This window comes from Siniperca chuatsi, linkage group LG23 (genome assembly GCF_020085105.1).
Source record: "Siniperca chuatsi isolate FFG_IHB_CAS linkage group LG23, ASM2008510v1, whole genome shotgun sequence".
Taxonomy (NCBI): Eukaryota; Metazoa; Chordata; class Actinopteri; order Centrarchiformes; family Sinipercidae; genus Siniperca; species Siniperca chuatsi.
This window is the reverse complement of record NC_058064.1, coordinates 13,116,378-13,131,957: the sequence shown is the minus strand read 5'-3', so window position 1 is coordinate 13,131,957 and position 15,580 is coordinate 13,116,378. Positions and strand designations below refer to the sequence as shown.

Sequence of the window (15,580 nt, the reverse complement as noted above, 5' to 3'; positions counted from 1 at the left end):
TATGATAAATTCTCGTATTTTGTCAAAGATAGTGGTTAACATAAGTCTTTCATTAAAAGTAAAATGCAAAAGACTTTAGAATTCTAGAAATGCATTATTATTATTTTATCATGTTTAAGAGAGTTTATGTAGCATTTAGGAATAGAACTGTAGGTAAAGTAGTATTGTAGTAGTAGTAGTATTGTTTGAGGGTGTAGTAATGTCTTCTGTGAGATGACAACAAGAAGCCAAAATAAGGTATATCAAAAAAAGGGGTTTATTATATTTTTCCGACCCCTACTAAGAATAAAAAAGGTAACATGTTAGATAATAATATATATCTTTTTTTATGAATACATGGATTAAAACATATATAAATACATAAACACAAGACCAGAGACATGTTAGGCATTGTGGTGAGAACATCAGTTACATGTTCATATCTTTTTAAAGACAAAACTGGGAGTTTGAATAAGGCACATCACATCCTTTTGTGAAGTAGTAAAAAAGGACAGTTTTGGCAGGTTTTCAGTGATTATTTTGCATATGTTACAGTGTACAGCTACCACAGTGCCCCCCCCCCCAAAAAAAACAAAACAAAAAAACAGTAGACATGGTCATTTACATAATGTACTTGAAGGCTGATAAATGTCTCCCTTTTTCTTGTGAGTCTGTTTCTGCTCTGTCCGGGAGGCAGAGAAACATATTGATTGTCTATAGAAAAGTTAAAAAGAGCAGGTGGAGGAGCAGGAGGTCCATGAGCTGTTCCTGGTCCCACTGAGCTTTGAAGAATGCAAGCTTTTGGGCCAATCGAGCACTAACACCTACCTGCTTAAACAAGAACTACACACTTTATTTACAGGTGACACTTTGAGGGGCACTGTCAGGTGTGTTAGCTGTCATTTAAATTACGTGCAACCCTGTGAGTGGTCATTATTGTATGCCCGGAGCCATCAGTCTTTTGAAGGCTCTGTGTATGCCCTTTACCACTGGGGATTACAACCGTGTTGTCATGAGGAGATAACAAGAGTGTGTAACTGAAGAGGGCACCCTTATAGGTCGTCACCCTCAGCAGAGCTGAAGCTGCTCCTGCGGCTGCTGTCCTTGGACGCTGCTCCAGGCGAGCCGGCCGAGAGGAGCGGGTCGGTGCCGAAGGGCGAGAGCGGGTCATCCATCAGGATCTCATCCAGCCGATGCTCCTCCTTGAGGGTAGCACTGAAGAAGTCTGTGAAGTGGGACAGCGGATCGGAGAACGCGGTGCAGCCGTCGGCGCCGGAGATGTGATCCTGCGGCCCGCCGGCAGCGGGGTTGGATGGCATGCCAGGGACCACGGCTATCCTCTGGAGGTAGTCGCTGTTGGGGTCCTCCTGGTAGAGGGGCGGCTGCTGGGAATGCTGGGTCTGGGGAGACGACTGCTGCTGTTGCTGCTGTTGCTGCTGTTGTTGTTTGAGTAGATGGGAGGATAGTTCAGCTGTCCCCAAGGCCGTAGCCATGTTTGGGAGACCATGTGCTCGTGCCTGTATCTCAAGCTCCTGGAAAACAAAGGAAAAGAAACCATGAGTTAAAGATGGTATCTGTTTCTGATGTGTTGTTGAGAAAATTACCTCAACACTCACATTGCATGTCTAGATAATATCTGAATAAATACCTAAAAATGTGTGAATGTCTCAAATATGAGCTGATTTACCATGACACTATAGCGTGGATTAACAATCACCACCACACCTTCTCCACATCTCCTCCACATACTGAGGTTAGGTTGGAGTGAGCTGCACTTGGGGAGTTTAGATGTTGACACACATTCTTATCACAGAGTACATGATCAGCACTAATCGCCTATCAGTGTCATCACAAAGCCCTGTTTGACCTTTGTTAACTGTCCTTTTATCATCAGTGGTGGTCAGAGTTTCCTGGATAGTTTTGTCATCTTTGAAGAAAATGATTTTGTGTTCTTCCCATCATGAGTAAACTCAGATAAACCACAATCTGTGTGTGCGTAAAGTGTGCAGGTGTACACGCAGCCCTCCTGTGCATGCATGTGTCAATAAGCATCTTTTCTATTAGTGCTCATCATCTATTTCTGACCTGATTTTTTTTCCCACTGAAAGAGCTGGGGTTATTGTCTTACTCATTACTCAACATCAGGTAATGGTTGTCTAGTTTAGGTTTTGGGGTCGTAAAGCTTTGGAGGTGGAAATTAGTTTACGTTGTAGGGTCGTAAAGCTTTGAGGTGGAAATTAGCAGAGGTGAGAAGTACCTCGGGATGATTGAGTCAGGTGGGGTTAACAGCGTGAGCCCTCTGTCTTTTCCAAACTGATCTTTGGCATAATGAAACAGACCTGTTAGATGCCTGGAGGAGGCTGTTTTTAAATAAATCAATAATGTGAAAATGGGAGTTTACTTGGATCCTGCACTGGGACTAAGTGCTAAGACATTAAAGGGACATTAGTGATTTGATTGGCCAATCCTTTGTGTTAAGGAGTGTGTTAAAATTTATTAGGAGCAACAATGGTTTTGTGTTAGAGGAACATGGGAAGACATCAAGTTTAAGGCTATATTTTTGTCATTTTTAAGTATCTCATAGTCAATCTAACATTGTTTATTACCAAGCTTATAAACAGTTGTAGTTCAAAACTTGTAACTGTGTTGTCTTGCAAATAATATCCAATGAAAATCATTTAATCTAATATTGAGTCTTAAAATGTGAAATAATCTTAATTTGTAGGCCTTACTCTGCCTAGTTGTCACGAGTTTACACAAATGAAACTGCAGCAAAAAGAAGTGCACTGACATCTCAACTCAGATTGTGCTTTTGTGTTTACTTTTTAAGAATAAACAATATTTATAATATTTTAATAATAATATTTTACTTGTTTTAAAGAAATAAAGATATAGATTTATGAGTTGACTCCTCATAAGCACTACTTTAGTCACTTTTTCTCAGTATTAATGTGATTTATCAGTGTTTTATCACCGTGTATACCACAAAAACAAACACATTTAGACTGTTATCTTTTATTACCTGGATCCTCAGCAGCAGTCTCCTGTTCGCTTGCTCCAGCTTCTTCTGACGGCTCTCGAGCTCCCGAGCGTGCTGCTGCTCCTTCTGCAGCCACCTTATGTACTCCACTGAGGCCTTCAGGATAGTGCCTTTGTTCCAGCGCATGTCACTGCAGACAGAAGAAATGTTAAAGATAACCTTTTACACAGAACCCCCTGATGTCGACAGAATATCCTCTGCAATAAAAAAACAGGGGGAAAAGTTTTAACACAGAGGTTTTTTCCCCTTTTTATGATATGAATAAGAAATGGTGATTTACATGGGGCAATTATTCATCCTTGGACATTACATGGAGACATTGAATGGGAATTTTAATAGAATAGTTAAGTAGCTATGTGGAAAGTCCATTCTCGTACCTCCTTGTTCGGTAAAATTAATCCTTGAGTAAAAATAGGTGAGGGAAAATGAGCTAAGTAGGAAGACGGGGGGGAAATGGAGCATTGGACTTGAGGTGCAAGAGTGCAAGTCATTCTTTTGCAGATATTATTGCTTTTTTAAAAAGGAAAGGGGAGCTTTAGTAAAATTGTCCTTTTCCACAGGAGTGAGACGTTGGTCTGATCAGTGCTAATAATCTCTTTTATCCCGTGTTAATGGCACGACGACAACGCTAACCTTCCATTTAAATTTGAAACAAAGTTCAATTGCGAAAGATGGCCGGTGGATTTCAGTTCAGCTCCATACTCCATCTCTATGTTCCAATTGTGCTTCAAACTTTGATTCAAATGGTGTGGCCTGCTTCTTTGCATTCGACCCTTTCCTCATCATTCATGCTTTGAGCTGAACTGCTGGGACCCAGTGAGAGGATGTACAGCTCTTGGAGCGTAGACTTCAATGGAAGTTCAAGTGCACCCTTGAAATATGACTGAAATGTGCTTGAGTACTCATTTGAATTCAATGAACAACGTTTAGTGTCTTTGTGCTTCGAATTTAATATGCTTCCCCGTCAGACAAGGTCTTGCAGTTGCTTCAGTGGCATTGTTTCAACAAATATATTTAGGCGTTGCAACTTACGGGTCATTCGACTTTGGTATGAGTGTCCCCAGCTCCTTAATCCTGTAGTTGATGTTGTATCTTCGCCTTCTTTCAACTATGCAAGAACAAACAAAAGAGCACGAGATGATTAGGGCACTGTCAGCTGCCGTGCTAAAGGCTAGCCATAACAAATTTTCAGATGATAAACTGTGAGCGAGTTGAAAGGCAGCGAGAGACACTTACTCAAATTATGGTTGTCTTTTTTCTGTCTCTCTTTGGCCATCACCCTTGTGTCGTGTTCTGTCAAAAAAAAAAATCACAGAGGGGAACGAATTGATTAGCAATGCACACTAATTTTGAAACTGAAAGACAACGAACACAAAACACCACAAAAGGTCCAGTCAGGAGACACACAATCAGCTATTTTGATGGAGTTCAGTGCTGGGGTCAGGCAGAATGTGGAGTTTCCATGCATCCACACCACACACACACACACACACACACACACACACACACACACACACACAACGCACGAAGAGCCCAATTTATCCTCTCCAGCATTTCTGAAGCTTATTATGGAAAAGAAAATGGTGCTCACTTTTAAACGACTTGCTCCTTAATTAAGACAGTTTAGCAAATTCACTAAAATGTTCTGGAGAGGGACAAAAATGCCAGTGCATCCATATTTGTATTCACATTCTTCCAAATTACATAATTGGGGACCTGAGATTGGATTTCCCAATTTGTCTCTGTTGATTCAATCAAGACAATTTAAACTCTGTCTAACAGCCCATTGTCCTCTCCGCCCACACTCAAATGAAACAGATGGCAATTTACTTATTTGCCCGTTGAGAGTGAAGGGTTCTTCAGGCATCATTTCTGTTTCCTAAATCAATTAGGCTTCTTTGCTTGATGCATGACATTAATAAGAAATGTCTTAAAGGGCCCTCTGTTGTTATGGGGTTTTTTGCACTGTGACGAAAGGTCTACACGTTTCTACGGCCTATTAACAGAACCAATGACATGCAGGACTGTGTTTGTCAAACACTGGACACAGATCAGCTTAACATTTGTGTGTTTGCCTGACACACGTAATTGGACTTGAATTTAGCAGGAACAGACACACAACACGTAGCCTTTTTTAGCTAACGCAGGTATACTCTGTTCTTCTTAGCACCCACCCAGAGCTTAAATTGAGAATTAATTATTGTTTAAGAGAAATATGCCTTATTCTTTGTTTTAATTACCTAAAATGTCTTTATCTGACAACCAGATATTGTGTGATTTTATCTTTTACAGCAAAGTGAGCATGTAATAACTCATTAATTGGTTAGTTGTTTGATCAAATGCTATGGTATGAGTTCATACCTGTGTATTCCCTTTTTACAGTGAGCTTTGTGGGGTTAGATGTGGGACTCATTCCACCATTAGGGGCGTTCATACCTTGTTCACCCCCATAGACGTCCAGCATGCTGCCACTGAGGGACACCTAGGAAGGGGAGAGAGGGAGAGAAAGAAAGAGAAAAGGTCAGTCACAGGGGAAGCATGCAAAAACATCTTAATTTCACACGCATATAAACACACGTGCCTTTATCACGTTTAACAAAAGCCATAACACAAATAGTTGTTTTTAGCTGCTGTGTGGCTTTGTTTAGCATTGACAACAATGGCAAGAGGCGAGTGGAGCAATCAGAGCCTTGCAGAGAAGGTTGTCAGCCCCCAGGCCTCTGGCTTTGGACTTCCCAGCAGGGAGTTGTAGTATCCACATGACTTCCTCAGCAGGACAGTGCAAACCCAGTTCTGTGGTCATGAATTCTTGCCAGATGATTCCATCTAACCCTGACCTCCACCCCAGGCTTGCAGCCCTCTGAGGTTTGTTTTGACCAGACATGGAGTCTTGATCTGCTAATGCCACCATTTTCAAAACCCCTCCACTTGAAAGTGCTCCTAACACAGAGATGTGCTCTGTGTTGAAAATAGCAACCCATTAGATGAAAAGGCTAGCTAGGTCAACTGCTTGAACAGAGACAAAACAGTTTTCCTACGGGTCTCTTCTTGTCTGGGAAAGCATGCATCAGTTCTGCGATAAGACGTCTTTTCACAGACTGGGGAGAAGTCAAAATTTAGCGTGCTGACACACATGTGTGTCTAATTCGCATTTGTGCATTTATGGGAAAATGCTACTGAAGCCACCATGCATTCCAAGATGCGCACAGCCAATTTTATCCACGACGTGTGTCAAATCTAACTACTAGACTGGTAAATGTGATAAGGCTGCATGTCAAGTCAAGAGATGGGACGGAATGGAAAGCAAGAGAGAAAAAAAGAGGAGAAGAAACAAAACAGAAGAAACTGCAGACATTTCAGATATCTGCAGTCGGTTTGGTTTGCATGAGCTTTTTTTTTTTCTCATTATCTCACCAAGATGGGAGAAGAGGAGGAGGAGGAGGGGACAAAAGTGCTTATCAAAGTGAAAGATTGCAACAATTCCCCTTCGACTCCTATTGTAATCACTTCAATCCCTTTCCCGTCTGTGTTCCAGGATGTGTTGACATGGCGAAACGACGTGATGCATCATACTGTATGACTAATTAGGATGAATTGATCCATTTAAGCATGGTATCATTTCTGAACAAGCCCATGGGGAGTGTATGCATTAGCCCAATCCAATGGCTCAGTAACTCTCTCCAACAAAGTCTCTTAACTCCTCGCTCCTCTGTCGGGCTTCTGTCCTCATTTGAAACCTACTGCCTGTCCCATCCCTCTCCCTCTCCCCCCACGCCTTATCTTTTCCTCCCCCCTCTCATTCCTTCTCTGTCACAGTATCTGTAGTGTTTTGCTCCATGTCACTTTATCTGTGTGTATGATTCTTTGTCTGCCAAACTGGCTCTTTCTGTATTTAAGTAGTTAGGCCAGAGTCCCAGTGTTCCCATCCCACAAACTCTCTCTGTATTTGGTTCAGGTGTTGCTGTGTTCTCCAGCCAAATGGACCCCTTGTCTCAGAGTTTTGCTCAGAGTTTTTGAATTCCTTCTTGGCTAAATCCTGATAGTGCTTGTCTGTGGTGCCATTTCTAGTTGGTTGTCTTCCCAAGAATGGACCTTAGAAAGACAGTTACTATAAATGTAGCTTCTTTTATCATATTGTCATTAAGTATATATCCACAAACATCCTTTTTTTTTTTTTTACTTAATCTGCATTGTTGATTTTCTTGAGTAATGTGAGAAATGTTGCTAAGCCCCAATGAACTTTGACTCATCTCTAGACTTAAGCTGACCTCAAACTAAGAGAGGTCCCCTTTTTCCCAAGTTAGTCAAGCCTGCACCTAAATGTTTGGGTGGAGGAACCCCACTTTCAAGTCCCCATTCAACTTAAAAAGAGAGAAGTCATTCGTTAAGGAACTTAACTTGACATAAACCTAACCGCAATAATGTGAGCAGCTTAACAAACAAAGAAATCAATACAAAAGACCTTCAAACTGTTGATAGTCTGTCACATTTTAAACAGTGTTAGTATGCAGCTGTTAGAGCAATAGTTAATGTGATTGATACTTACATTGTTTTGCATTATGATGTTAGGCTCCATGCAATCCAAGCCTCCATCATTGAAACCGGATTCAAGACTAATTAGGTCATCAATAACTTCATCCATTGGAAACTAAAAGAAAACAGTAATTTCAGTGTACTCATGGACTGGACAGACCGATGATGTTTGTACCAGAATTTCAATACTGTCCAAGTCTGATCTTTTGAAATCTCAACATTCAAACCAAAATAAACACGAGAAAGGGGAGGAACTGTGCAGAGACTAATCCAATAACAGACAAGCTCTCCACCGCCATGTTATACATAAGTTAGTTAGCAGTGTTGGCGGGAGAAACATGCATCTGTTATCAAACTAGTTGTCTCCTTTTGAAAGGGTTCTCTCATCAGAGACTGCATGTCTGAAGTTATTGATGAGCACATCAGAGAGAGAGGGAGATCAATAATGGCATCACTTTGTTTAGATGATTAGTTAGAACCATTCTCTGAGATTCAAACCCAATCCAGATAGAAATTTTTACAGGTTACTGATACTTGAAATTATACTGATACGTGAATTATCTTACATGTTGACTGTCTATCCAAACAAACTGTCAGCCATGATTTATCTCTCTTAATGACAGAATATAGAGGGACTAAGACACAATTCTTACAAATGGCATAACAAATGAACACAGAACAAAATATTTCTTTTGACAGTAATGTGGAGTGTTGACAGGAAAACGTGTCAAGAATGTTGCGAAATCTACAAAAATTATGACTTACAGTTCGTCCATATGTGACCCAGTCTGTGGTTCAATTTTTTTTTTGCAATGTAACTCTTTTCTTAATTTCAGTTCCATATATTCAGCAACATCATAATTTACATTCAGACGCTTTCTTTTCCCATAAGTCCACTCACCTCGCTGTCATGATTGGCCATAGTGAGCAGGGTAACAGGGCTGTTGGGGTTGCTGCTGTCGCTGACAGAGGGCATGTGTCCATTCCTCATGATTGGCACGGTGGCCAGCTGCTGGCCAGGGGTGTGTGGATGCGGAACGGTGTGGCCCTGCCCGGCCGAAGAGGCCAACTTGGAGCCCAGCGTCAGGTACTGCTTGACCTGCTGATTGGGGGTCTGGTGGAGGTGGAACTTGGAGTTCTCCAGGTGGCTGTGTACCTGCAGCAAACACAAATCATAAACAAGTTCTATTAGTTGACTGAATAAAAAATCAGTTCATGAAGTTGGAGAGTGCACATTGTTTCTCACATTATTGAAAGAGCGCTGACTAAGCACAAGATGTGTTCACAGCAGCTGTCTGCTTTGCGAAAAGATGATCTAATTCAATACAGAGAAATTTTCAGAATTTTTCCATTATTAGTCACTTATGCAGAGCAGATTTACAGACTTACACCAGTACTGTATTTTTTAGAACTTGTCTACATAAAGTGTCTTTAAGAGAATTATTACTCATTCTTAATGCCATTTACCAGTAAGTAGTACCTGAAAAATGTGGTCAATAGCAAAAACTTTTTCCCCAGAACTAAACTTAAACATACTACAAGGAGTTTTTAACTGGTTATGAAACAGTCTCAATTTAATACTGATGCCTTTATATGACCTACATAGGCAAACGAGACTATCAGCGAGAAAATTGGCTATTTCTATATAGTTATTCTTAATGCCTGTCACCAGGTCAGCTTCCCTGCGAAATACGACAAAACGTTTTACGGGACGCAGACTGGAGGAGCCTATGTTTACATTTTCGCAGATGGCTGATACTGGGGCAAGATCAGCAAAGAGAAAAAGGGACAGGGATAAAGCACGGGCAAAAACCTTGTCAACCTTGGTCGGTCATTCAACAGATGGAGAGAACTGCAGGATTTGAAAGGATTCAAAACTGATCCTAAATTGGCCCTCTTCCTCCTAGACAGGCGAATGAAATACATTGTGAGACGTGAAATGGAGGTATAGGTCACGGTAGACATTACTCTAATACAACTGGCTTTTAACGTAACATTTTATGTTGGCCTTGCTACCAAGCTATATCTTGCAGTTGGCTTATTATTAAGACACAACATTACTGGGGAATGTTGATAACTTTAGCTTTCTCAACAAAATTACTATTACCAAGCATATTACAGTTATTAATCTCACATAGCCACAAAGAGATACAATATCTCATCGCTATGCATCCTGCAAACCGCTGTGTTTATTAAAAATAAGTTGTGTCTTCCAAAACAAATGCACGCACTAACAAGATCAACATCTTTACAACGCGAGGTGGTGGAAACGCTATCGCTTTTTTCCACAGGGGCCACCAGAATCAACACAAAATGAAAGTTGCTGTAGTTGCTATAAGTTGACAAACAAAATGCGTAATTTTTGGTTACTTTCATATTCTGTTAATCTGCAATAGTACATAAATATACATATAGCCAGCTGTCAAGATTGCCAAACCAGTAATAAAAGCCTTAATAAAAGCATTACAAATATGTTGCATTAGAAAACATGATAACACTGTTCAACAAAACATTTTACAAAGTAATTCAGAATTTTTCTAAATTTCGATATTCTTACATTTGAAGCTCTGGTTGCGTCCCGCATCATGTAGTAACTGCAGTCAGTTAAGTGTGGCATTCTCAGAAAAGCAGATAATCTTCAGATTGGTTTGTTTTGGTGTAGCAGCAGGTCAACTTTAGGGATCCAGGTCTGCTGCTGCTATCCTGTTCTTCAGCTGAGAAGAGTGACAGTAAGTGTCTGAACTTTCCAGTCCCCTACCAATGTCTTATAAAGGGCCCTAAGTGAACTAATTAGGCCCAAAGCTGGGCGTAAGCCTTTATGTTGCGTAGCATGATAATCACTTCAAACACCAGACTGTCAGATCACCCAGGGTTTGATCACTGTAGGATATCTGCCTTTAGCTTCTATCACTAATTCATTCAGACCGCCCTTTTCTGTCTGACTGACCAATCAGTGGTCAGCTCCCATTGTCCTCTGCTGCCTGCTCCAGGGGTTGTAGCAGCACAATTGACCCTTGTTCCCCAATGGAGTTTTTAAATAACTGCTAATGCCATTTTTAACCATTCATTCACTGGTTTTAGTGTTGACAGTTTAGTATTATCAGTTCCCAAACAATAACTGCAATAAAGCTATTTTGAGGTATTTATTACTATAGTTTGAGAGCTATTTTCAGAGGGGACATCTCACCTAAAAATGTCTAGTCTACTTACTGGTCTGGAGCTCATAAAGAAGCTTACTGTTGTAACTTGCTTTATTAGTTTATGGCCTGTAGAGTACTTTTAGGTGTATTTAATAAAAATACATGTATTGTTAGCAGTGGTGTTATTATGTAAGTCTTGTCAGTTGTCAGTTATAGATGGTAAGCTTTGTCTGTGTCTTTTACCCAGTTTTTTACTTCCTCTTAAAAGTATTCTATTCACTGGTAAAAAAATAGCATGCTCTATGGGTTTGCCTGAACTTTTTTATAACTACACAGATACTTTTTTACATGACCTCAGCTAATCAATTGGAAGTAGAAGAAAGTCAGATAAGTAACAATGTTGGTGTAGTACTTTAGCAGTTTTACTATTCAGTGTGACTTAACTTAATATGTGTAACTGATTGGTAAAAGTTAATGGGATAATAAAGACAAATACATTTTTCATTCTCTTAACCATCTCTGCTGACATATTAATAATGTCTTTTAGAGCCCATTACCATACCCTGAAAACAAATGTAATTTACTAAGTACAATCCCAGATAATGAAAGCATCGAAAGCAAGACTATGTAACTATTGCCACTGACAGTAATGAGATAATGCTAAATGCTAAACAGTAGCGCTTAGCTAAAATGCTAAGCTACAGTAACAGTAGCACAAGTGGAGATAAGTCATTATGTCAGCTAACTCACTCAGTAGTATGTTTTCCTTGAGTTTGCTGAAATTAGCTAACATTAGTCACCATTAGCTACAGGTCATACCAGACCAACTAAGGCTGTAACAACAAAAAACCTGAGTGAATTCATTTGAGCAACAGAGCGTTTTATTGCTTGTGATTTCAAATTTTAATTTTTATGAGGAAGGACGTATCTTTTCTTCTCTCAAAAGTTACATAGTCTCAGAAAAATTTGCTGGAATTGATTAAACGAGTAGCTCGCTAGCAAGTAGCCTATTGTGTTTTCAGACTTTTAGCAACAATTAAAGTTTGTATGGGTTAAATGTAACCTAGCACAAAACTAACTTTTAGCTGTGGCAACTTTGGATTTGGACTTTACAATAAAAGTGTTGGAAATTCTTCACATTCAGAGACCTTTATTTTGAAATACAGAATTATGCACCACTATCCTGTACTGTTGTACTACTTGTGCTATTTCCATTCTGCATGTAAAGACCTTAAATCAAACTGATGACTCTGTGCTCTCTGACCAGAGCCCTGTAGTGGTCAATTTTCCAACAAACCAGTTTCAGGGGTCCAATCCCCATCACTCAGCATTAAATTCTCCTTGTCAGCTAGACTAGCTGCCCTTATTCACCACTCATCCACCTAACTAAGAACAGGCTCATCACAATACTGAACTTGTCAGTAGTGACTGAGAGCTCTTATCTGACTTCTCCAGGCCAAACAAGATGCCAGTTGTTAGCCAATCAACATTTTTTTCCACTACGCATAGCAGGAGGGATGCCAGGACCTGCTACACACCACATCTGCTTTGTGTGACAGCGGTTTGTCCTGGTTTCACTTTAGCTTTTTCACTACTGTAAATGCCGGAGACACGCTTGTTATCCACTTATGGGAATCTAATTAGATTTCAGAGGTAATGGTGCTTCTGTCACCGAGACCAACCTTGACAATGGCAGGCCTGTGCATGTGTGAAGAGGACATGCTGAAAATTATCAATGCTGGCCATACATATGGGACAGGAATGAGATAAGAATCTAATCAATCAAGGCTCAAGTTTGGGATTGTAGTGACTATTCTGATGTTTCAGACACTTCAGTTTTTCTCTTTGTCAATAAGGCTACTGGCACCTGCTACAACAATTGAGGCAGCGTTTGCGGTTACTGCTAGAGACGAGGTCACAGGTTCACTTTCCATCTACATACATTTGCAGTTATTTCTGACATGAAAACCTATAGCAGAGTATGTACTGTAGGCTAAAATTCCCATTTTACTGATATGAAAGCAATATTTGATTTCTGCCTTTCTACACAGCTCCTGATAGTTTTGCAATGGCCACTATTTGATGCAACAAAATTTTAATATATCCCTTAAATTTATTTCAGCACAGTTTGCTTCATTATGTTTCATAAAGTTTGAACAATGAAATAATATTTGTCTGGTTTGCATTCATACTTCCTGCGTCCAATCAAATCCAACAAATCCAATACTATGCTCTCCTGTGAAGTCACATCACATGTTTTTTTTAGCAGTTATATAGAATATGTATCTGATTCATGCAAGCAAGTGCACATAATTACAACTGTAAAGCGTGTCACAGCAATGCTCTGACATCAACTCTGTCGCCCTCAAGTGAAAATAACAATCAATATCTTGCATTACAGAACATAATGTATATTCCCAATTATGTTTATAATTAAAATCACAAATTCTCCACTAAAAGATAAAAACACAACTTTAGATTACAGACACACACACATACTCAATGCTAAATCTCAGAGTCTAGTTTAATATATTCTTTGAAATCATGATTTCTTCAGCCTCTATTTGTGAGATGAATTTAATAGTGGTGTGATTTACCTCTGAGTTAAAAGGTGTATTTCTTTAGTCCCACTGAAATGCTGCATTCACAATGCCATTGTAACAGACAAACTCACAGGTGTTTCTTCTAAATGAAAAGCTCTTGCCTAACTCAGTTTCACTCTTGCTCAAGTTCTCCTTTCACTTCAGAAAAATCCAGCAACTTATGAAACACTGGGTGATGGTGACATTAACTAGCTGTACAAATTATGGAGAAAACCTAGTAGGAGGTTTGGATTCATTTCTTCAAAAATGCTATATTTTACAACATACTGACACAGTTAGGGAATGCAGAGTAGCAATGCTCAGTTATCTTTTTCCCATCTTGAATCTATAGAGATAAGAAGAAAGTGGAACAAAAGGGCTTCTCAGACATGCTTACTGTCTTTTTGCTGAGCTTGCTAACCAGTAAATAGCTGTAACCACACACCATAGATTGTGAAATGTGAGGGAAGATAAGACTGGGATAGCAAAATGATCGCTAAGTTTGCATTGCACAGTAGCTATTCAGTTATTCTGGTTGTAGGTGCATGCCTTTTACAAAGCACAGACACTTTCTCTTGCATGCAAACACAAACAAATGCACACATAGTTACACTCATACCCTTTTCTATATCTGGCCTTGTCCCGATTTCCCTGGCCTGTAGTTGAGTCGCTACTCCCTACCTGTAGAAGTTGGATCTCTGTCAAGGTGATCACTTTGACCACACAACAACGACTCATGGCTCCCAGAGTGGCAGCGTCTCCCACCACAGGAGCTGCAAATTCTTACAGAGGAACAAGAACTGTCACGGCTACGGCTGTGTCTCACCGAGACAGGGGGAGAAGAAGTGGAAGAAGAAGAGAGGTGCTGCAGCCTCCTTCCTGAGCTTTTGCAGAAATATTGGCAAGGAAGGCATGACACATCAGCTTATTTGGGAGCTGCACGGGCCGTTTCCTGCATGTGTTAGTACGCGTGTGTGCTTTTGGTCAGAGAAAGGCCTGACAGAGGCAGAAGTATGGATGGCAGTTGGGGGGGTGTAATAAGTTGACAGAATGCAAGTTCCTGCTTGTGGATCACCACACTTTCCTTCCTGCAGAACATCCAGCCCAGCTCAGCACATTCCCCCAGGTTATCTTCATGGCACCCACTTCCCTTGAAAGGCTCTTTAACCATCAAACTACAGTCACACATTCAACTGGGGAAATGCACAAAAATGTAATCTGTGTGCAAAAATGCTAAAACACACAGATGTACACTCACACAAAGTTGTTATCATGTCCCAGTCACTGTCAGGCCACAACAAAGGCCAATACAGGCCTTCCCAGAATGGCTCTCAGAGAATTCCTGGACACAGCAAAACTGAAAGGGGTCATTGCAAATCCTCCCTGTAGTTCCAACCTTTAGATAATAAATACAGTTCAGAAGGCAAGAACTGAAAGTGGACAGTGGAGTCCAACTTTAAAATCCTACTGTGGTTAGCAAAACAAATTAAGATAGTTGAGAAATTTCTGTTAAAGCAAATGCTCTGACAACTTTTTGTTCACCTGCAAACATTTCAGCATTACAGCTAACAGTGCTAACACAGAATACTTCTGGTTTTCTATCCTACCATTTACTTGACTGCATTTACCTGGCCTATGTAAATGAATCCCTAATCTCTCCCTAGTCCCTTTAAGCATAGAGTGAAATCCAGGATGGTCCTGTGTCCTGAAAAATTGAGAACCAGTTTTATACTCAGGGCTGATTCAGTGATTATTGCAAACAGTAACTGAGGGTTTTATATATTTTGATACACTTTAATAAACATCAGAACCTAAATTGAGGACATGTAATAAGGCTAATCAAATCACAATGATTCAGTTAAATCAAGCTGGTACAAATTATGTTTTTAAAGAATAATTTTAACACTGTAATGCACAATAAGCTAATGTCTCCTCTCAGCTGTTAAATTGCAATTTGTCCCACACGTGTCCATGGTGGATGATTTCATTAAACAGAGAATGCCTATCTGTACAGTGATCTCTGCGAAAAGGAGTTCTCATTATAATCAAATATTATTGCTGCTGTGTCTAAATCATTTTGCTGCGATTTGATGGTCAACAAGACACATACTCAGCTGTTCTTCATCTCTGCTGCATTTTCATGAGTGTGTGTGTATCCATATGTCTGTTGGTACATGCACATCACTGTGTTTTGTATTCTTACAACTTCACCACATTTGTCTGCTTCTTGTTTATTAGATGTCCGCCCGTGTGTACACAGTCTATGTGATCTAGCCAAATTCCTGGTTGGCCATTTTTGGCTCATC

At 40.1% G+C, this 15,580-nt stretch overlaps 1 protein-coding gene across 16 annotated transcripts in view; it reads right to left on the bottom strand.

Moving 5' to 3' along the window:
• Positions 1 to 233: 233 nt before the first annotated feature.
• The window catches only part of tfec (transcription factor EC), a 52,379-nt gene continuing 37,032 nt past the window's right edge, over positions 234 to 15,580 (bottom strand). For 5 of the 16 annotated variants that reach the window (XM_044185732.1, XM_044185731.1, XM_044185740.1 and 2 more), the window contains 7 exons: positions 8,454 to 8,708; positions 7,566 to 7,667; positions 5,381 to 5,501; positions 4,256 to 4,312; positions 4,052 to 4,127; positions 3,002 to 3,149; positions 234 to 1,511 (listed from right to left, as the gene is read on the bottom strand). In XM_044185732.1, coding sequence (XP_044041667.1) covers positions 1,032 to 1,511; positions 3,002 to 3,149; positions 4,052 to 4,127; positions 4,256 to 4,312; positions 5,381 to 5,501; positions 7,566 to 7,667; positions 8,454 to 8,708 — 1,239 coding nt within the window. In that variant the 3' untranslated portion in view covers positions 234 to 1,031. Of the gene's footprint in view, positions 1,512 to 3,001; positions 3,150 to 4,051; positions 4,128 to 4,255; positions 4,313 to 5,380; positions 5,502 to 7,565; positions 7,668 to 8,453; positions 8,709 to 9,365; positions 9,456 to 10,109; positions 10,435 to 13,289; positions 13,406 to 13,955; positions 14,173 to 15,580 lie in introns of those variants that run through there. The other 11 variants (XM_044185737.1, XM_044185738.1, XM_044185744.1 and 8 more) reach the window with 11 other exon arrangements.